The 22,737-nt window shown below is 42.0% G+C and overlaps 1 protein-coding gene across 1 annotated transcript; it reads left to right on the plus strand.

Moving 5' to 3' along the window:
- The first annotated feature begins 472 nt into the window (after positions 1-472).
- LOC306767080 (uncharacterized protein) lies at positions 473-15,973 on the plus strand. Its single transcript, XM_079254988.1, has 3 exons — positions 473-605; positions 709-798; positions 12,948-15,973. The coding sequence occupies exon 3, from the start codon at positions 12,995-12,997 to the stop codon at positions 14,174-14,176; it is 1,182 nt and encodes a 393-aa protein (XP_079111114.1). The 5' UTR covers positions 473-605; positions 709-798; positions 12,948-12,994; the 3' UTR covers positions 14,177-15,973.
- The last annotated feature ends 6,764 nt before the right edge of the window (positions 15,974-22,737 follow it).

Below are 22,737 nucleotides of genomic sequence, written 5' to 3' on the forward strand. Positions count from 1 at the left end.
ATATATATATATATATATATATATATATATACAAGGATTTTTTAAAAATGATTTTTACTGAAGTTAACGTCAGCTTGACAGGAAGAGCTGTCAGCCAGAGGAGAGCTCGTCTGGTCCGCCTCCTCCTCATGTTTGTCATTTAATCGCAAACGCAAATGAAAATAAACCAAATTGAAATTATTGGCACCATTTTCTGTTATTTAAAAAACTATTTTCGTGTTGTTGGTTTTTTTTTTTTTTTTGTGGAAGAATGGAATCAGTAATTAGATAAACTTCGCATATGTAGTTGCTAGGCAACGGAGGACTGAAGCACTGTGGGAAATTTGTGTTCCCGTTTCACGATAGTTAGCGCACGCGCACTTCGGTGTGTGCAGACGACGAACACTTCGTGTCTATACTTGGAAATGTGCAGACCCTGAATTGTGACCATATATTGTGACACAGCCAGTCTTAGTGGTAAAAACGGTATAAATCTATCTATCTATAGATATATAAACTGGGGCTAAATTCTTCCGGTTCATACGATCGAGGTGGAGCCAAACAACACCATGACACTGGAGATTAGTGAATAAACATCTCGAGGATCCGCTGCATTTGTTTGCAAGGTCTTTTCTGCAGTATTATTTAATTGATAGCCTGCTTAAAACTACATCTGGTGAGTGCGATATACCTTTTATACGGACTGTTGTTCGTCTCTTTCCTCCGCAGAGACCAGTTCGCTGAGGAGAAACTACATCACAGAAAAGGATCAGATAAAAACTTTTTTCTAAATCAGAGGAAGCCCTGTTGGGAGAGAAGGTAAGACTTTACATATCATTGGATGATGGGTTGGGTTTAATAAGTAGTAAATTGCCTAATTAAAAGAATTTGTGTGGTCGTTATGTTTGATGCTTAGTGTGGACAACTTGTGTGGGAGTGTGTTTTTTGTGTTGCAATTTTTTTTAAATTCAAATTTAGATTTTCTTCCCCAAAAAGATTGACGTAAGAGGGTTTCCTTAAAGAGGGTTAAAATAAAATCGTCATGTCCGTGTGGTGGAATTATGCGTGTAGTGTAGTTTTAATGTTACTCATTGATTAAGTTTCTTTTAGGTAGTACAAGATATATATTCTGCATAGTTAGAGTAGTTCAGTCAGCTTGCTTTAGTAGATTCATGCATAAAAGTAAGTTTTCTGTTCAAGGCCTGTTTCAGCTTTGACTGTTGTTATCTCCAAGCTAGCAGTTGTTTTGACTAGTGTTGCCAGGCAAAGGTTGTTTGTGTATGTTTAAAGAACACTGGAGCACTCTGAGCAGGGGCAGAGCTCTCGAGACCTCTCGCCCGCAACATCTGTACATGGTCAATAAATTGAGCAGAAAACAGTTGATTTATAGATTTATTTCTCATCGGATAAATTCCACGACAGGCCGATAGGACTTGTTGAAAGTAAATGGTGGAGGAATTTACCGAGGTAAAGTTAGTTTGATGTTTGATATTCAACAGATATTCGAACACCCAGTCTCCCGACCCGAAGCCACCTCATCGTGGGGTTAAGATGCACGATGCAACGGTCTTCTCAACTTCATACATTCCATCTATATTCGAACACCCTGTCTCCTCGTAATAAATTGCAGACCCCACGCTGCTTTGTCGTGGGGTTGTGACAGCAAATTTCACCGCAGCGGTATTCATCACCGGCGGATAGTTAGGGACCATCAACAAATTAACAATAGCAGAATTTAAAAATAACTATCTCCGCAACCACAGGGGCTAAGACTTTTTAATATTTTAAACTTCAATAGCTTTTTAGTCTTGCTCAGCTAGTCCTACCACATGTTGCACAGCCTATACTTTATCCATTTTCATCTTGTGGTATTTTATATGAATTTTTTAAATATTTTAATGTTCAATAGCTTTTTAGTCATGTGACCTACACACTTCAAAACACTGCCTAATTGCCCATCCAGTCCTGCCACATGTTGCACAGCCTTTATTTTCCTCATTTTCATCTTGTGGTATTTTATATTAATTTTTCAATATTTCAAAGTTCAATAGCTTTTTAGTCATGTGACGTACACACTTCAAAACACTGCCTAATTCCTCATCCAGTCCTGCCACATGTTGCACAGCCTTTATTTTCTCTAATATCCTCTTGTGGTATTTTCTATGAATTTTGAAAAATTTCAAAGTTCAATAGCTTTTTAATCATGTGACCTACACATCTCCAAACAATGTCAAATGGTGCAGCTAGACCTGCCACATGTAGCACAGCCTTTATTTTCTTTATTTTCATCTTGCGTTATTTTATATGATTTTTTTAATATTTGGATGCAGCATGGCAGGGCAGCATGTCCTTCCAACTCTGCTTTGGCATCACCATGCACTGGCGGAGCCGTATAGGTTGGGTGTGACGCGAGCTTGTTGGCAGTGGAAGGCGGGGACCCTGGTGGTCTGATTGTCGGCCGCAGAAACTATCTTTAGGAACTTAATGTCACCACGCAAGGGAAAACTTAAACTCATGTGCAATGTAAAACATGTAGGAGGACTGGATGAGCGAATAGGAAGTGAATGTGGTGTGTAGGTCACATGATTAAAAAGATATTGAACTTTAAAATTTGAAATAGTTAATATTTTAAAAAAAAAAAAGAGGAGATGAAAATGGACAAAGTATAGGCTGTGCAACATGTGGCAGGACTGGATGAACAATTAATTAGTGATTTGAGGTGTGTAGGTCACATGACTAAAAAGCTATTGAACTTAAAAATAATAAAAAAATTCATATAAAATACCACAAGATGAAAATGTAGAAAGTATATGCTGTGCAACATGTGGCAGGACTAGCTGAGCAATTAGGTATTGTTTGAAGTGTGTAGATCACATGACTAAAAAGCTATTGAACTTTGATATATAGAAAAATTCATATAAAATACCACAAGATGAAAATGGATAAAGTATAGGCTGTGCAACATGTGGTAGGACTAGCTGAGCAAGACTAAAAAGCTATTGAAGTTTAAAATATTAAAAAGTCTTAGCCCCTGTGGTTGCGGAGATAGTTATTTTTAAATTCTGCTATCGTTAATTTGTTGATGGTCCCTAACTATCCGCCGGTGGTGAATACCGCTGCGGTGAAATTTGCTGTCACAACCCCACGACAAAGCAGCGTGGGGTCTGCAATTTATTACGAGGAGACAGGGTGTTCAAATATAGATGGAATGTATGAAGTTGAGAAGGCCGTTGCATCGTGCATCTTAACCCCACGACGAGGTGGCTTCGGGTCGGGAGACTGGGTGTTCGAATATCTGTTGAATATCAAACATCAAACTAACTTTACCTCGGTAAATTCCTCCACCATTTACTTTCAACAAGTCCTATCGGCCTGTCGTGGAATTTATCCGATGAGAAATAAATCTATAAATCAACTGTTTTCTGCTCAATTTATTGACCATGTACAGATGTTGCGGGCGAGAGGTCTCGAGAGCTCTGCCCCTGCTCAGAGTGCTCCAGTGTTCTTTAAACATACACAAAGAACCTTTGCCTGGCAGCACTAGTCAAAACAACTGCTAGCTTGGAGATAACAACAGTCAAAGCTCTCTCTTGTTGAGCTCCTGCTGCTCGCATCCATTCCACTACCACAATGAACATCACTCTTTGATCTTTGTGCTTTGGTGTCCAGCCTATAAGGACTTTTTAGTAGTAGTAGTAGTAGTGCCTGATTAAAATACACTTTTATTTCTTTTAAAATACTTGGGCACACAAATATGAAACAACTATGCCGTCCCATGTTAACTGCATAAAATACAATACATGCGGGGTAGACCAGTGGGGTGGACAGTGTGCTGGCCAACTTTTAGTTAAAGGTGGCACTGGCCACCCTTGGCCACCACTTGGGGGAATCCTTGCTCGCAATGCATATACTATCTGGGCCAAGACTGCAGTCATGCTGCACTTCTCAAACCAATCTGACCTTTAAAGAAAAACATGTTTCATGCTTTACCAGAGGCAAAAATGAATGGAGCTGTATCAGTTCATTTAGTGGGCTGGTTGATCAGATTTTTTTAAAAACTTTCACATTTTCAAATTTTTCAAATTGTTCCACGCTTTTGCCTCGAATTATTTCTCCTATACAGTTTTCTTTCATCTTGCATGCAGAAGCTTTGGTTGTGTGAACCTGCAGTGCAAGCCGAGATTCTCTGCTGAATCCACAATGCACTTTGTTTTGTAGTTCACTGATCAGAATTAATTTTGCACATTCACATTTTCACAAACAAAGTAAACTTTCTGAGCCAAACAATTCGGATTTATATATATATATAAAAAAGGGGGAATAGATGGCTCAACAGCACTATGGCTCTTAGTCAGTCTGGTTACAGTGCTGAAAAGAAACCTGGGGTTGTTCTTGTTCTCCTCTATCCGTAATGCATAATAAGCTGTTCTAGCCACACGCAAGGCTTTTTTGTACACTATTAAACTTTCTTTCCAGACTATGTCACACTCTTCTAAGCCAGATGAACGCCATTTTCTTTCCAAACGTCTTGATGTCTGTTTTAAAGCTTGAAGCTGGGAATTAAACCATGGGGCCCGCTTCTTCTGACTGGTTCTCTTCTTCTTTAGAGGAGCAACATTATCTAGTGTTAAACGCATTAAAGCTGTCATTCTAGCAACACATTCATCGACCTGTGTTGGAGTAAAGCTCGGCTGGGTGTTTCCTGTCAAGTTACTTCATGGTATTGGAGGAAATACTGCTGAAATAGACTTCTTAAATTTGTTAACAACACTATCTGACAAACATCGACTATAATGAATTTTCTTCTCAGCCCTTGTGTAGTCAAGTAAACTCAAAAGTTATTAAAAAATTATCAGACAGAACAGGGTTATGAGGAAAAACTGTTAGTTGATCACTTTTGATGCCATATGTCAGAACAAGATCCAGAGTGTGATGATGAGAATGAGTCGGTCTGTGGACATTTTGGGAAAATCCAATTGAACTTAAGATAGAGTTGAAGGCAATGGTTAAACTGTCATGTTCATCATGTGACCAATGTATATTTTACCTCTTTAAACTTATCAATAACTTTTGTTTCTCAAGGTAAACAGGGTAAACTGATTTCTAGTCATCTTTCGGGCAAACAAGCATGATTGTGATGGGCCGAGCAGTGACGAACAGTCAGGCACAGGTTTAAAGTTCAAAAATAAGATTTTTAGTATGACCCCAAAAAAGAAAAAGTTATCTTAACATAAATGAATAAACCAGGCCCATAAAAGAGGTCAACTTAACAAAACTATAATCAAAGAACTTGTAACAGAAGTAACTCAAGAAACCAAATGAAACCAACTGACCTAACAAATGACATACAAGAGGACACTTAAATAGTGGCTGATCAGCCCAAATAAAAGCAGACAAAGGTGATGACACACAAAAAACTAACTAAATGAACAAAGGTCTGCAACTGGTCTGGTCCAATTAGCTGGTTCCACCCTGTGGCCACCTGCTGGTTCACAGCCAAGGGATTGGAGCTGCTGAAACTCAAAGGGAAAAGAAAACAAACGAAAAAATCATACCATCACAACATAAACTAAAATGCGCGCTATTTCAGAATAGTTGTGGTGCTACATGATACTAATGTCTAACAAATATAATATTGGCCTGTAAATTAAATCCTGGTTAAACAAAAAAATTATCTGAGTGTATGATGCATTTTGATGTCACCTGTGTGGCTGTAGACACAATGATGTTACCTTTTTTACATTGTATTCAATGTCAGATTGCGTACGGAAATATATTCAATGTGTGTTTCAGATAGTTCTCCTAAAATTAATCACAAAAAGGTGTATCACTGAAAACACAAGTGAGATGTTTTACCAGGTCTTTTTGTTAACGCCAACCCTGTCAGAGGGTTCAGTCAATGAGCTTGTAACGAGTTGTTGGAGCCATTTGTTGTTTATTTCTTCACTTGTGTTTTTATTTTGTATGGTCACAGTGGGTGGCAGTAATGAGGCACACCGGGTTTATTAAATGGCAGCCACAGGTGTTGCAGGGTTTCTTAATTAGCTTGGGTGCGGGAGGATGACACAATTTTAACTGCTCTCACATTTTTTGTTATTTGCACCCTTTCGATTTTGGTAAAATGTAATCAGTCAAATTATTATCAGCAGCATGGAGAATAAATGGGAATCTCACCCAACATTGAGAACGACTCTGGACTTTTTTAGAAGCACGTTAAAAGCTGAATCTTTCCCCTCAGCCAGCTGAGTGGCCTAACGCTCTATTCATTACACTAGTTTCAATGCTACAATGTCAGATGTTATGGATGCTATTGCTCCCACGGAGGTTAAGTTTGTGTCTGGAAGAAAAAAAGTCTTGATGAAGAAATGTCACGCTGGTGAAAAATGTAAATAGTGTCAGAAAGCTGAATGCAGATAGATAAAGAAAATCTGCAGGTTCATGATGAAATGTATAAACTGCACTCTGATAATTTACAACTGAAAAATACAATAAGTCAGATTTTTCTGACATTACAAAAAACTGTCATAAAGCTTTGGCTTTATTCGCTACAGTCGACAGGCTGACAAACCCTTCTGTATCAGTAGCGCCTGAACTTTATTCCACCAAGGCCTCCAATGAGTTTGTCAAGTTCTTCACAGACAAAATCCAGAATATTAGACAAGTGCTAAATTAATCATTATCAAGTTCAGGAAATACAGTTTCCTGAAAACCATCATGACACATTTCTATCCCATCAACAACAAAGATCTTGGGGATATCTTTAGTCAGCTAAGCAACTCCTCTTGCTGTTGGGACATCCTCGCCTACAGGTTTGTCAAAACAGCTGTGTTTAAGCCTGTACTGAAAATGGGCTATTCAGACAACACAAAAGAACAACCACAGGCCAATTTCAAATAATCTATTTTTGAGTTAGTTCATTGAAAAAGCCATTTCTCAATCAGCTAAATGATTTAACAAAATACAACAGTTATGTCTTCTAGTCCGGTTTAAGACAGCACCACGGCACTGGGACTGCTCTGAGCTAAGTTATTAATGACATACAGTGGAAAAATATCTTTTAGTTTTACTGGATCTGAGTGCTTCATTTGAGAGTTGACCACGACATATTACTCCAATGACTGGGGAGCTGGGTGGGGTTCTCTGGCACTGTACAATAATGGTTCAAAACATACTTGGAGCCCTTGTTTAGCATCTACATGCTTCCACTGACACAGGTAATACAGAATAACAACATTAGTTCCAATAGCTACGCAGATGACACAGATTTATATTTCCATGTCACCAGAAGACCAAGGCCATGTACAGGATCTTGGCAAATGCTTGAGATTCATACATGGATGTGCCTTAACTTTCTTCACGTAAACAGAAACAAAACTGAGGTTACTGTCTTTAGAGCCAAAGCAAAACAATTTAAAGGTCACAATTCAATTCAATTCAATTCAATTCAACTTTATTTATATAGCGTCAAATCACGGCAATGCCATCTCAAGACGCTTTACAGACAGAGAGGAAAACATAATGAAGGCCAATTCATAATAGCCTATATAAGGAAACCAACAGATTGAGTTGAGTCCAACTCAATCTCCCATCCTGAGCAAGCACACTGGCAACAGTGGGAAGGAAAAAAACTCCCTTTTAACAGGAAGGAAACCTCCGGCAGAACCCGGCTCAGGACAGGCAGCCATCTGCCTCTGCTGTGTGGGGGGAAGAGGACAGAAAGACAACAGACAACAGGAACTGCTACTCCCGGCCAGGGAGACCTGCTGAGACAGGAGACATACATGTTAATGATGCAACACTGTTATGGGGGGGTAAAAGAAAGAGATAAAGAGAAAAAGAAAGAAGCTCAGTGTATCAGGAAATGTCCCTCAGCAGTCTAAACCTATAGCAGCATAACTAAGGGATGCTAACCATCCCTAGCTATAGGACTTATCAAAAAGATAAGTCTTCAGCCTAGTCTTAAAGGTGGGGAGGGTGTCTGCTTCCCTAACACTAACTGGGAGCTTATTCCATAAGAGAGGGGCCTGATAACCAAAGGCTCTGCCTCCTGCTCGGCTCTTTGAGACTCTAGGAACCACAAGTAAGCCTGCAGTCTGCGAACGAAGTACTCTGCTTGGTATATAAGGAACAATGAGATCTTTGATATATAGTGGTGCCTGGCTGTGGAGGGCTTTATATGTAAGGAGAAGGATTTTAAATTCTATTCTAGATTCAACAGGCAGCCAATGAAGAGAGGCTAAAACTGGAGAAATATGATCTCTCATGCTGGTTCTGGTCAGGACTCTGGCTGCAGAATTCTGGATCAGCTGAAGGGTTTTCAGGGCATATTTAGGACAGCCCAGTAATAGAGAGTTACAGTAATCTAGTCTCGAAGTAACAAAAGCGTGAACCAGTTTTTCTGCATCACTCTGAGACAGAATGTCCCTAATTTTGGCTATATTACGTAAATGAAAGAAGGCTGTTTTAGTAACCTGCTTAATATGTGGACCAAAGAACAGGTCAGGGTCAAATATTACTCCAAGGTTTCTCACTGTAGCACTGGAAGCTAAAGTAATGCCATCCAGGTTCATTACAAAACTGGAAAATTTAGCTCTTTATGTCTGAGACAATTTTGTAACCTATTGGGCTGATTTGTTTAATCTGGTTTAAAGGATAAGTATATTTGAGTATCATCTGCATAACAGTGAAAGTTTATTCCATGCTGTCTAATATTTTTGCCTAAAGGGAGCATATATAGCGTGAAGAGTACTGGTCCAAGTACAGAACCTTGAGGAACTCAAATGACTTACTGTAGTTTGGGAGGAGGACTTGTCATTTACATGAACGAACTGAAGTCTATCAGATAAATATGATTTAAACCAGCTTAACGCTGTGTAATTCCAATCACCTGTTCTAGTCTTTGTAACAGAATGTTATGATCGACTGTATCAAATGCAGCACTAAGATCAAGCAAGATAAGTACGGACACAAGTCCTTTGTCTGAGGCCATAAGAAGGTCATTAGTAACTTTCACCAATGCTGTCTCAGTGCTATGATGAGTTCTAAATCCTGACTGAAACTCTTTGCATAAATTATTTCTGCTTAGGTGGGCATGTAGCTGAGCTGAAACTATTTTCTCCAGAATTTTGGACATAAACGGGAGGTTAGATATAGGTCTATAATTTGCTATCACCTCTGGATCCAGAGATTGCTTTTAAAGTAAAGGCTTGATTACAGTAGTTTTAAATGATTGTGGTACATATCCTGTCACTAAAGACATATTGATAAGACTTAGTAGTGATGTATTAATTAAAGGGAAAATGTCCTTAAAGAGGCTCGTTGGGAGAGGGTCTAAGATACAGGTGGATGGTTTAGATGAAGCTATTATTTTAGTTAATTCAGAGGGTTGGACAGGACAGAAACTATTTAGACACAAGTCAGATCCTGGTTCTAAGGATGCTTCAGAGACCACAACAGGCTCAACATTATAGGTAGAAGGAAGAGTATTGTGAATTTGATCTCTAATAGTGTCAATTTTATTCCTGAAAAAATACATGAAATCATCACAGCTAAGTGAGAAAGGAATACATGGCTCCACAGCGCTCCGGCTCCTAGTAAGCCTAGCTACAGTGCTGAAAAGAAACCGAGGGTTGTTTTTGTTTTCCTCTATCAATGATGAATAATAAGCTGTTCTTGCCGTACATAAGGCTTTTTTGTATACGATTAAACTTTCTTTCCAGGTTAAGTGAGACTCCTCTAGTCCTGATGAACGCCATCTGTTTTCCAAACGCCTTGATGCCTGTTTTAGAGCTCGAAGCTGGGAATTAAACCAGGGAGCCTTCATAATCTTACCTAATTTCTTCTTCTTTAGGGGAGCAACATTATCCAAGGTTGTACGCATTGAAGCTGTTATAGTATCAGCATGTTGATCAATCTGAGCAGGAGTAAGGCTTAAAGGGGGACTCTCAGTCATGCTAACACATGGTAGATGTGAAAAAATTGATTCAATTGATTGTTTAAATTTTGTAATATTATTGTCTGATAAACATCTACTATAGTAGAATTTATTTTTGGTCGGTGAGTAATCAAATAAAGTGAATTCAAAGGTTAATAAGAAGTGATCGGACAAGACAGGGTTTTGAGGAAATACTTTGAGCTTATCAGTCTCAATACCAGATGTTAGAACAAGATCAAGAGCATGGCCATGAGAGTGAGTGGCTCCATTGACATTTTGTGAAAACCCAATTGAGTTTAGAATAGAGCTAAAGGAAATGTTTAAACTATCATTTTCATCGTCAACATGAATATTAAAATCACCTAGTACAATGACCTTATCAGTAGTCAGCACTAACTCAGACAGAGATCAGAGAATTTGGTCAGAAACTCGGAGTAAGGTCCAGGTGGGTGATACACTAATGCTAAAAGGAGCGGTTTCTCTGAATTCCATTTTGGATGAGATAAATTTAATGTCAGGAATTCAAAGGTTTTATAGTTAGTTTTGTGCTTAGGATTAATTAAAAATTCTGACTTAAAGATAGCTGCAACACCTCCTCCTCTGCCTGTAGTTCTAGGAATGTGAAAGTTTAAATAGTTAGCTGGCGTAGCTTCATTAATACTAACATAATCCTCTTGCTGTAACCAGGTTTCCGTAAGACAGAAAAAAATCAATGTGGTGATCACCTATCAAGTCATTGACTAATAAAGACTTATTTGGGAGGGATCTAATATTCAGTAGGCCACACTTTATTGTCTTATTTTCAGATTTTATTAGATCCATTGTTTTTATTTTTATGAGGTTTTCACGATTAACCCCAGAAGTGTTTTTGTGTTGTTTAATTCTTACTGCTGGGGAGTTGTATAAGGTCAGAATGGGGTTTTGGGTGGGCGGCGGCAGGCGGGAAGCTGCAGAAAAGTGTGTAGGACTACAATTCTGCCTCCTGGTCCCAACCCTGAGTTGTCAATTTAGCTGACTAATAAAAGAGTCCATATTGCTAGATAAGAGAGTGGCTCCATCCAACGTGGGATGGATGCCATCTCTCCTAATAAGACCAGGCTTTCCCCAAAAAGCGCTCCAATTATCTATAAAACCCACGTTTTTATCGGGACACCACCTAGACAACCAGCGGTTGAAGGATGACATGCGGCTAAACATGTCATCACTGATTAAATTTGGCAAGGGACCAGAGAAAACTACGGAGTCTGACATGCTCTTGGCAAAGTTACACACCGAAGCAACATTAATTTTAGTGACCTCCGATTGGCGTAACCGGGTGTCGTTACCGCCGACGTGAATTACAATCTTACGGTATTTACGTTTAGCCTTAGCCAGCAGTTTCAAATACGATTCGACGTCGCCCGCTCTGGCCCCAGGCATGCATTTGACTATGGTCCCCGGTGTCTCTAGAGCCACGTTTCTGACTATGGAACTACCTATAATCAGGGTTTCTGCCTCAGCGGGTGTGTCGCCGAGCGGGGAAAATCTGTTAGAAACGTGAACAGGTCGGTGGTGGCCAGTGGGTTTTGGTTTGGGGCTACGCTTCCGCCTGACCATCGTCCAACCCGCCTCGGCTCCCGGCTGCGCGGGAACTGCTGAGGGACGGCTCGGGATGGCTGCCCTGGCTGGTAGCTCCGCACTGGCTAATGGGGGCTTGCTGACTAACTGCTTCCCTAACTGAGCGCGGAGCTGGGCTTCTAACTCACAGAGCCTCGCCTCCAAAGCTGCCAAGCTGCTACACTTAATACACCTACCGTTATCACTAAAGGAGGCGGAGGAGTAGCTAAACATCAGACACACCGAGCAAGAAAAGGCAGGGGACCGGGGTGTGGGAAGAGAGCTAGCAGCCATGCTAAAACCGAGTGCTTGAGCTGTTTAAGTCAGTAAACAAAAAGCCAAAGATCCCAAAATTAAATGCAATATATAGAACAGTGGTTTGGGAAGATATTGTGCGCTAAAGTGAGTGGTTGGTTAACAATAAATAGAAGTTAGAAAGAAGTTAAAGGAGCCAACGGCTCGTAGCAATCCGCAGTGACACACGCTAGGGAAACAGGAAATGACACAATACGTTACCGCAACGTCAGCACGTCCAGATCCCAAGAAGAAAAAAACTGTCACAACTGAGCTTCATTCTATATACCTCAAAACCACCAGCCAGGCCACAAATCTGGGTGCAGTGATGGACTCGGACCAAGGTAATAACAAAGTCAGCTGACTATCACCTTAAGTATATATCAGTGTTAAAAGATCAGATGTCACAGCAGGACCTGGAAAAACTAGTCCAGGCTTTCATCTTTAGTCAGCTTGATGCTGGATAACTGTAACAGCGTTTTTTCCAAAGAAATCATTTGGATACCCGCAGGTAATACAGAACCTTGCTGTTAGAGTCCTCAATAAAACCAAGAAAGTGAACAGTCCAATTCTGAGGTCTTTACACTGGATGCCTGTCCGTTACACAATGGATTTTAAAACTCTGTTGCTGGTCTATAAGGCCCTGAATAGAGTGATCTCTTGTCCAATTATGAACCTAATAGACGCCTCAAGTCATCTGGATCAGGTCTTTTATCAGTTCCTAGAGTCAAAACAATATATAGAAAAGGTTCATTCAGTTTCCATGCTCTACTTGTCTGGAACAAACTCCCAGAAAGCCCCAGATCAGCTGAAACATTCGGTTCATTTAAATCCAGGTTTAAGAGTCACCTGTTCTCAGCTGCATTTCAGTCATTTTCATTTTAAATGATTTTAGTATATATTTTTTTATTCCAAATCTGTCTGAATTGATCATGATTTTAGTTGTTTTTATCTAATGTTATTTTTCGTTTCTCTCTTGGTTTAGTTTTAAAATATGCTCCTCATTTTTTTGAAGTTTTAACATCTCTGTAAAGCAACTTGGATCAAGATGTTACATTGAAAAAGCCCTGAGGGAGAGGAAATGGGATTTTAATCGTATGTGTGATTTTGAAATCCAATGTTATCTTTTTATGTTTTATTTCAGTGATCCATGCAGATGTGCAGCAGCTGTTGGTGATTACAAAAGAATCAATGGAGTCTGGACAAGCAGGACCTTGTGTTCCATCTCATGAAAGTGGAACCAGAAGAACTGTGGTCCAGCCAGGATGGAGAGCAGTTAAAAGAAATGTCAGATGTGAGATTTGTGGTAAAATCTGTCTTCATGAAGCAAATCTTAAGACACATATGAGAATCCACACAGGAGAGAAACCATTCAGCTGTGATGAATGTGGAAAAGGTTTTAGTAACAAGATAACTTTTAACCAACACATGAGAATCCACACAGGAGAGAAACCATTCAGGTGTGTTGAATGTGGACAAAGATTTAGTCACAAGATGACTTTAAACCAACACATGAGAATCCACACAGGAGAGAAACCATTCAGCTGTGATGAATGTGGACAAAATTTTAGACAAAAGCCTAACTTAAACCGACACATGAAAATCCACACAGGAGACAAGCCATTCAGCTGTGATGAATGTGGACAAAGATTTTGTCAAAGGGCAGGCTTAATCCAACACATAAGAATCCACACAGGAGAAAAACCCTTCAGCTGTGGTGAATGTGGACAAAGATTTCGTCAAAAGGGAAGCTTACACCGACACGTGACAATCCACACAGCAGAAAAACCATTTAGCTGTGATGAATGTGGACAAAGATTTAGTCTAAAGACAACTTTAAAGCAACACATAAGAACCCACACAGGAGACAAACCATTCAGCTGTGATGACTGTGGACAAAGTTTTAGTCAAAATGCACACTTAAACCGACACATGAGAATCCACACAGGAGACAAACCATTCAGCTGTGATGAATGTGGACAAAGATTTAGTCGAAACTCACACTTAAACCGACACATGACAATCCACACAGGAGACAAACCATTCAGTTGTGGTGAATGTGGACAAAAATTTAGTCAAAAGATATACTTAAACCAACACATAAGAATCCACACAGGAGACAAACCATTCAGCTGTGATGACTGTGGACAAAGTTTTAGTCAAAAGGCAAACTTAAACCACCACATGATGATCCACAAAGGAGACAAACCATTCAGCTGTGATAAATGTGGACAAAGATTTAGTCTAAAGACAAACTTAAACAAACACATTATAATCCACACAGGAGCAAGACCATTTTTCTGTGAGGTTTGTGGTAAATCATTTAGATGGCTTACAACTTTAAAAATTCACATGCATGTCCACACAAAATAAAAACTGTACAGATGCAAGATTTTGGTACAAATCTGTCAACAATGTGTTGTGTATATAGAAGTTTTGTGCTGGTTTGAACTGCACAAGGGTTTTGAAAGAGAACCAAAAAGTTCAACTTTCACTGTCTCCTATTTTAGCCTAAAGAAGTTCCATCCAGCCTTTATTGATCCAGACTCATTTAAGACTGACTTTAACAAAGATCTGTCACAGTTTGTCTCTGTCTGAATCTCCAGTAGGTTTCACTTTGTATTGGTTAAATCTTAACTGACCACTTTGTTCTTTATTATACATAAATGAGGTTCTATCACCGAAGGCCGTGCGAAGGCCGATTGTTTTGTTGGCTGGTTAGGATGTTGCACTTTACAAATTTAATTGTGGCCACAAGGGAGCATCTGTCAGAATGCACAAGGATGACAAGTTCCTTTTTGGTCTGGGTTGTATCTTACTTTAAACATAGAAATAATTTGGGTTGACTTGTAGGTGTGGTTTTTTTTAAATGGACATATAATCCACAATAAAATGTTATCGATACATATTTAGCTGTTAGAGCACTTCACAACCACTCTTAGAACAGAAATAAACGTATCCAGGTCAATACTTTTACATCATACAGTAGCAAACAAAGAAATAAGACAATACAATAAAGATGAATAAGTGAATAGCTACGTCCTGGGCCGGGGCCATGCTTTGCATGCTGCAACAATAGCAATATCAGGCCAAAAATTACTCGAAAAAACTCACCAAATTTTGCCTGCTCCTCCATTGGATTGTAAAAAAAAATTGTAGTTGGGGTACTTGGGACGGCTCATGCAACATTGAGCGAGAGTGCCACCTATTTTTGGTGCCCCACCTTTGCATGTCATCAATCTTAATGAAAATTTCAACACATATTCTACATGACAGAGTGAACACAAAATCCTCCAAATGTCATTGAGAAAAGTCATCAGGAAGATGAACAGTTTAGGTCAAAGTTGCCATTTTGTAGTTTTACTCACCTCGCATTTAATCGAACTCATCCTAGGACTTTTATCCAATTGACACCAACATTGATCAGGATACTCAGGAAGCATGTTTCATTAAAAGTTGTGTTGAACGTTTCCAGAATCCAAGGCATGGAGGAGGGGTGGGGCCTCAAAGTTTGATGTCTCCTAGTGATAAACAAAGTTATATAACTCCCACATAAAACATAACTGCACCAAATTTCATGAATATGAAACTAGTCCCGTGCTGAACATGTGTTTCTCAATCAATAGAGTTCAAATTAGCCCCGTCCCCTGGAGACAGGAAGTCCCTTGTTGTAAAGCCTAATGACCTTGTGTGCAGTCTGTATTCAGGTGAGGGCAAGACGAGCATGGACGGGAGGTCACCAGCGGAGGCGGTGGCCACATAGGCCGAGCCATGCCATAGGTTTGAGGGCCTCCAACGCTTCTTGCCGCTTTAATTAGGGTCTGAGCTATACGAAGTATTGTTTCAACTTATAATTGCTTTTATAATTGATGGTTTTTGGGGGGTTTTTTGCCTAAAATTAAAGAAGGTACCATTTTTATATCCAAGGTTTGATTAAAATATGAAGGTTTATAATAACTTTAGAAACAATAAAAAATGCAGATATTTCATTTTAATGGATTGAATTGTTAGAATTGTTCTCCAGCAACAGTTACCATGGTAACTGAGCAGGAACACATTTAACCACAACGATGGAACATAATTCTCCCGTGTTTAATGTATATAATTGTATGTATTGCAACTTACTATGTAATTTTATTTTAGATAATTTTATTTACATTTCATTTTCGTTTACTGTAACTTTTCACCAATTTCATTGCTAAATTTGTTTTTTTGTTTGGTCTTTCTTTTTGTCTGTAAACCATCAGTTTTATTCACAATTGTGTAACTGGAAACTAAAAAATAAATTGTTTTGTTAAGTGCCATACATTGTAATATACTGTATTAATATACTGTATTAAAATTACAGAACCTTGTAAACAAAACCAAAACCATCAGCCAGTCTATCTATGCAGCCTGCACTAATCTCTGGCTTAATGATGAGCTGTGATTCAGGGGGTGAACAGGCAGCCGATGGTAGTTTGTGTTAATTCGTTTAATCATTTGTCAACAGAGTATCTTATTTCTTCTATAATGGTTGAAAAATACATGTTTGCCCAAGGCATTTTACTGTTTATAAACTTTCAAACTAGATTGGAATATTTACAAGTCATGCTGGGTTTTTTTTTGCAAAAGACCTTGTAATCCTTCATGGATTTGCACCATTGCCACTGTTGATCACCCGCCACATAACCATGCAGCCTTTATTTGCAACTTAAAAATCATTAATTTCCAAAATCTTTTTTGTAAGGCTGTAGCTTCCAAAAGTGGACTAAACTCAGGATGCCATTATGATTACTACACATTAATACATAATGTGATCTTGTTAACCTAGGGCTTGTAGATACTTTATCTTAACACCCAGTGAAGACCAGATAATTATTTACAATATACATGAACATTTTTAATTTGAAGAGGACATGCTGTCATCAAAGATAGCGGAATGTGGGGTTGAGGATTTGGCTAACCATTGAAAATCCCATTTCATTTGTTGAGGGGACAATATACAGTAACATTTCTATGTAATTCCTGAGGGAGAAATGAAAATATTGCTTTCACTTGCTCCTTTGCAACTTGCCTTGCAGGGTTGAGTCCACAGATAGATATGATCTTCATCTTCATCTTCTGCCGCTTATCCGGGGCCGGGTCGCGGGGGCAGCAGCCTAAGCAGGGAAGCCCAGACTTCCCTCTCCCCAGCCACATTTGCCAACGCTGTGGGGGGGATCCCGAGGCGTTCCCAGGCCAGCAGAGAGATATAATCCCACCAGCGTGTCCTGGGTCTTCCCCGGGGTCTCCTCCCAGAGGGACGTGCCTGGAACACCTCACCAGGGAGGCGTCCAGGAGGCATCCTGACCAGATGCCCGAGCCACTGGTTCCTCTCGATGCGGAGGAGCAGCGGCTCTACTCTGAGCCCCTCCCAGATGACCGAGCTCTTCACCCTATCTCTAAGGGTGAGCCCGGCCACCCTGCGGAGGAAACTCATTTCAACCGCCTGTATACGAGATCTCATTCTTTCAGTCACGACCCACAGCTCATGACCATAGGTGAGGGTAGGAACGTAGATCGACTGGTAAATCGAGAGCTTCGCCTTCTGGCTCAGCTCCTTCTTCACCACGACAGACCGGCGCAGAGTCCGCATTACTGCAGACGCCACACCGATCCGTCTGTTGATCTCGCGCTCCATCCTTCCCTCACTCGTGAACCAGACCCCGAGATATTTAAACTCCTCCACTTGAGGCAGGACCTCACTCCCGACCCGGAGAGGGCAATCCACCCTATTCCGGCTGAGGACCATGGTCTCAGATTTGGAGGTGCTGATTGTCATCCCAGCCGCTTCACACTCGGCCGCGAATCGCTCAAGCGAGAGCTGGAGGTCACGACCAGATGAAGCCAACAGGACCACGTCATCTGCAAAAAGCAGGGACCCAATCCTGAGGTCACCAAGTTGGATCCCCTCAACACCTCGGCTGCGCCTAGAAATTCTGTCCATATAAGTTATGAACAGAATCGGTGATAAAGGGCAGCCTTGGTGGAGTCCAACCCTCACCGGAAACGAATCCGACTTATTACTGGCAATGCGGACCAAGCTCTGACACCCGTCGTACAGGGACCGGACAGCTCGTACAAGGGGGTCCGGTACCCCATACTCCCAGAGTACCCCCCACAGGAGCCCCCATGGGACATGGTCGAATGCCTTCTCCAGGTCCACAAAGCACATGTAGACTGGTTGGGCAAACTACCATGCCCCCTCCAGGACCCCAGAGAGGGTATAGAGCTGGTCCACTGTTCCGCGACCAGGACGAAAACCACACTGCTCCTCAATCCGGGATTCGACCATCCGGCGGACCCTCCTCTCCAGGACCCCTGAATAGACCTTACCAGGGAGGCTGAGGAGTGTGATTCCCCTGTAATTGGAACACACCCTCCGGTCCCCCTTCTTAAAAAGGGGGACCACCACCCCAGTCTGCCAATCCAGCGGTACTGTCCCCAATGTCCACGCAATGCTGCAGAAGCATGTCAGCCAGGACAGCCCCACAGCATCCAGAGCCTTAAGGAACTCCGGGCGGATCTCATCCACCCCCGGGGCCTTACCACCAAGGAGCTTTTTGACCACCTCAGCGACTTCAGCCCCAGAGATAGAGTCCACCCGAGTCCACCAGCTCTGCTTGCTTATCTGAAGACGTGTTAGTAGGATTGAGGAGGTCTTCGAAGTATTCCCTCCACCGACCCACAACATCCCGAGTTGAGGTCAGCAGCTCCCCACCTCCACTGTACACAGTATTGATGGAGCACTGCTTCCCCCTCCTGAGCAGCCGCATGCCGCTTAGCCTGTCGGTACCCATCAGCTGCCTCCAGAGTCCCACAGGCCAAGAAGGCCCGATAGGACTCCTTCTTCAGCTTGACGGCATCCCTCACTGCTGGTGTCCACCAACGAGTCCTGGGATTACCGCCACGACAGGCACCAACAACCTTACAGCCACAGCTCCGGCTGGCCGCCTCAGCAGTAGAGGCACGGAACACAGCCCATTCGGACTCAATGTCCCCCGCCTCACTCGAGACATGTTCAAAGCTCTGCTGAAGGTGGGAGTTGAAGCTCGCTCTGACAGGGGACTCAGCCAGATGTTCCCAGCAGACCCTCACAACACGTTTGGGCCCGCCAGATCTGACCGGCCTCCTCCCCTACCATCTGAGCCAACTTACCACCAGGTGGTGATCAGTTGACAGCTCCGCCCCCCTCTTCACCCGAGTGTCCAAGGCATGTGGCCGCAGGTCCGATGATGCGACTACAAAATCGATCATCGAACAGCGGCCCAGGGAATCCTGATGCTAGGTGTACATATGGACACTCTTATGTTGGAACATGGTGTTCGTTATGGACAATCCATGACGAGCACAGAAGTCCAATAACAAAACACCATTTGGGGTTCAGAGGGGGGGATCATGCCTCCCAATCACTCCCCTCCAGGTCTCACTGTCATTACCCACGTGAGCATTGAAGTCCCCCAGCAGAACAATGGGAGTCCCCAGAAGGAGCACCCTCCAGCAATCCCTCCAAGGACTCCAGAAAGGATGGGTACTCTGAACTGCTGTTCGGCGCATAAGCACAGACAACAGTCAGGACCCGTCCCCCCACCTGGAGGCGTAGGGAAACTACCCTTTCATCCACCGGGGTAAACTTCAACATGCAGGCACCAAGCTGGGGGATGATGAGAATGCCCACACCTGCTCGGCGCCACTCACCATGAGCAACTCCAGAGTGGAAGAAAGTCCAGCCCCTTTCGAGGGTACTGGTTCCAGAGCCCAAGCCATGCGTAGAGGTGAGTCCAACTATATCTAGCCAGAACCGCTCAACCCCGCGCACAAGCTCAGGCCTCTTCCCCACCAGAGAGGTGACGTTCCACATCCCCAGAGCCAGCTTCTGCAGCCGGGGATTGGACCGCCAGGGTCCCCGCCCCTTGCTGCCGCCCAGCTCACATTGCACCCGACCCCTACGGCTCCTCCCGCAGATGGTGAGCCCACGGGAGGGTAGATATGATATTAAATTAATTATATTACATAATATTAAATATAAGCTCATATTAAAACTAAAAACAGTAGTTATAGCATTGTTCTGTATTAGTCCACAGCAGATCAGTTTTTTTCTGTTAAACCAGCAATATCAACAATGGTATGAGGTGGAAAGTGGCTTTGTGATGACATCGAACAATTTGCACTTTGCTCTACTTTCCACGATAGTTTATTTAATCAAAATAGCTTTGCAAACAATGTAAATGCCAAATAAGATCTAAAATTATTCAAAATACTTTAAAGAATTCAACATCATGCTATTCAGCAGAAAAAGTTGGCCCAAAACATTACTTTTCTGCTTGGTGATGAATAAAATACATTGGGAGCTATTTCTAGTTTGCAGACCTACATTTTTTCATTGTCCTCATGTTTTTTTTTTTTTTTTGGCTCTTAACGGCCATCTGCCTGAAGTGTTTGGGGGAGGACAGAACAGAGTAACCAACAGACACTGCTGTTGGGACCTGTCAGGATCTGATGTTCTTCAGGCGTGTCCTGACTGATTGGCTGCAGTTGTTCCTCGTTCCAGCCTGGAGGATAAGACTGAGGACTGTGGTAATGTATGGCCAACAAGTTACCAGTGTCTGTCGGTTAATAAAGATCTAAAATCTGTACTTGTTCTTCCAGTTTCAAGCAGCCCAGCCTGCCTCCAGCCTTCCAGTTTCAACCACTCAAGCACCTCTGCCAACTTGGGACTAAACTAAGAGAACCTGGTTGGGACTTATATGTCTTCTTGACTTTGTGGAGGCTCTTGCCAACTCAACAAATTCCCAACAAACACAACTTTTAGCCAGGAAGACCCACAGGGAGAGAAGTAGATTACTGATGCAAATACTGTCATGTTTATTCATGGAAGATGTGGAGCACAAAAATGAATAGGGAGTATTCAGGACATTGGAGGGGAATCCCTCAGCAGTCTAAGCCTATGACAGTATAATTAAGGAATGGCTAAACCCCTCAAACTACAAGATTTTTTTTATAAAGTAAGGTTTTAAAATTCTTAAAAGCTGACAGGGTGTCTGCCTCCCAAACCCATACTGGAATCTTGTTCCATAAGAGGGACCTGATAAGGAAAGGCAACAAACCAAACACACCACACCAAGAGATGTAGGCTGTGTCTCAATCAGCGCACTAACACTACTTCGTGGACTATGTTTCAGTGCGTAGTGCGTTTACACTGACTTTAGTGCAAAAAACTCAGTGCACTGAAAGTATCCGGATGCTGCCCTGAACCCAACCATAAATGCAGTGTGGAACGATGGACACTTCGTGCACTAAATCGACGCCATTTTACTGACATAGCGGAAGAGGATGGACTTTCCATCAGTTTACCGGGTAAATAATGGCGGAGTTTAACACTGGTCCAGACGGGGATTCATTTGTGTAAATATAAATGTGGCGTGATGCAAGGGAAGGGTCCCGAAATGTGTTGCTGACAACACCACCCAGGGGGAATGCTTCCCCTGGGAAACTGCTAACCAGAAGACACTGGTTAGGCACGCAAATTTGTCACCACTCGGCAGAGACCGTTCAAGTTACAAAACAAAGTTTATTGGAACAAATTACAAAATAATCCAAATCTTATTTAGATTCGCCAGACTGCCAGCTGAAATAGAGGAGACAAAAAAAATGGGCCATTGCAGCATTTAAACCAAGAGGAGAAAACTTACAAACCAAATCCCTTGTGCACTGCACACCAAGTGAACAATCGTGAAGAAACCAAAACCCACCACCAGGGAAGGGAATGCTGCCTCCGGCCCACAGCTCCTGCACACAGAATAAAAAGTTAATACAATACTAATTAAAACAAAACAAAAACCCAAATACAATAAACAAAATACACAAAAGAAAATCTAATGAGTTAAAAAAAAAAGACAATTATAAGGTGGGCCCAAAAAATAGGGCCAACCGCATCCAGTCAGAAGCCCCCCGCAGCACTCAAAGACAATGTAGGACGAGCCAGGACATTAAGCCAGAGCCTGGAAGGCAGCCGAACCAGTACATTAGGTGGAGCCAAAACAGCAGGGCCGGGATCACTTGAAATCCAAGAGGGTTTGCATGTACCCAGCTACAGATTAAGCACAATTAATATAAAATAATGCAAATTTATACCGACAATTATGCCCACACATACCACTGCCACAGCATCAGCGCAGTGCAGCGGGGACAGAGGGAGCACAGATCTGCAGCGTCAAATGTGAACAATCTTGTGGTGCGCCAGTCCTGCCCCACATGAGCGACCAGCTCAACTACGAGTGAAATACAAAGACAAACCGCTTAACATATAAAGAAAACTGAGCGGACAAGGATCCGGTAGCAAGACTTACCTTTTTCTTGGAGACAGACCACGCCACCGTCAACCCACTGCAGCCAGACAAAGCCAGAGGAGGAGATGACAACATGAGTTCCACCTGCGCTTAAATACCTGCACTGTACTGCCAATCTGCCAACATGTGACACTCCGGCAGCACAGCGCCATGTAGTGGCCTGGGGGAAAAGGACCTCCGGCCACATAAGTATTAAATTATTCCGTTATGATTGTGATGTATACTGCAACCTGCTAATCTATCCCTGACGACAGTTTTGGATCTGATCATTTGTCAGACTCGGTAGTTAGCACCATTGGTTAGCACACTGTTAGCAGTTTTTATCCGCTGTAGCGGACGTATACAGGTTATATGTGTTATAAATGATGAATGTTATAGGTTCTGTATGTTCATTCATCCTTGTTGAACGTCCAGATGAAGCATTGTGGTGTTTATAACGTAAACTATTAATACCGATATAGCGCCAGTTTTTAGAGAGCGGTCCATCACTATGGTTACCACTGATGCCATAAATCTGCATCGTATCGTCAGATCTGAACTGCTGAGACAGAACGAGAAAATATA

The sequence above is a fragment of the Telmatherina bonti genome (genome assembly GCF_933228915.1).
Source record: "Telmatherina bonti genome assembly, chromosome: 16".
NCBI lineage: Eukaryota > Metazoa > Chordata > Actinopteri > Atheriniformes > Telmatherinidae > Telmatherina > Telmatherina bonti.

Bases quoted from the DNA above. Each gene is read 5' to 3' on its own strand.
- LOC306767080 (XM_079254988.1), top strand. From the start codon at position 12,995: ATGGAGTCTGGACAAGCAGGACCTTGTGTTCCATCTCATGAAAGTGGA.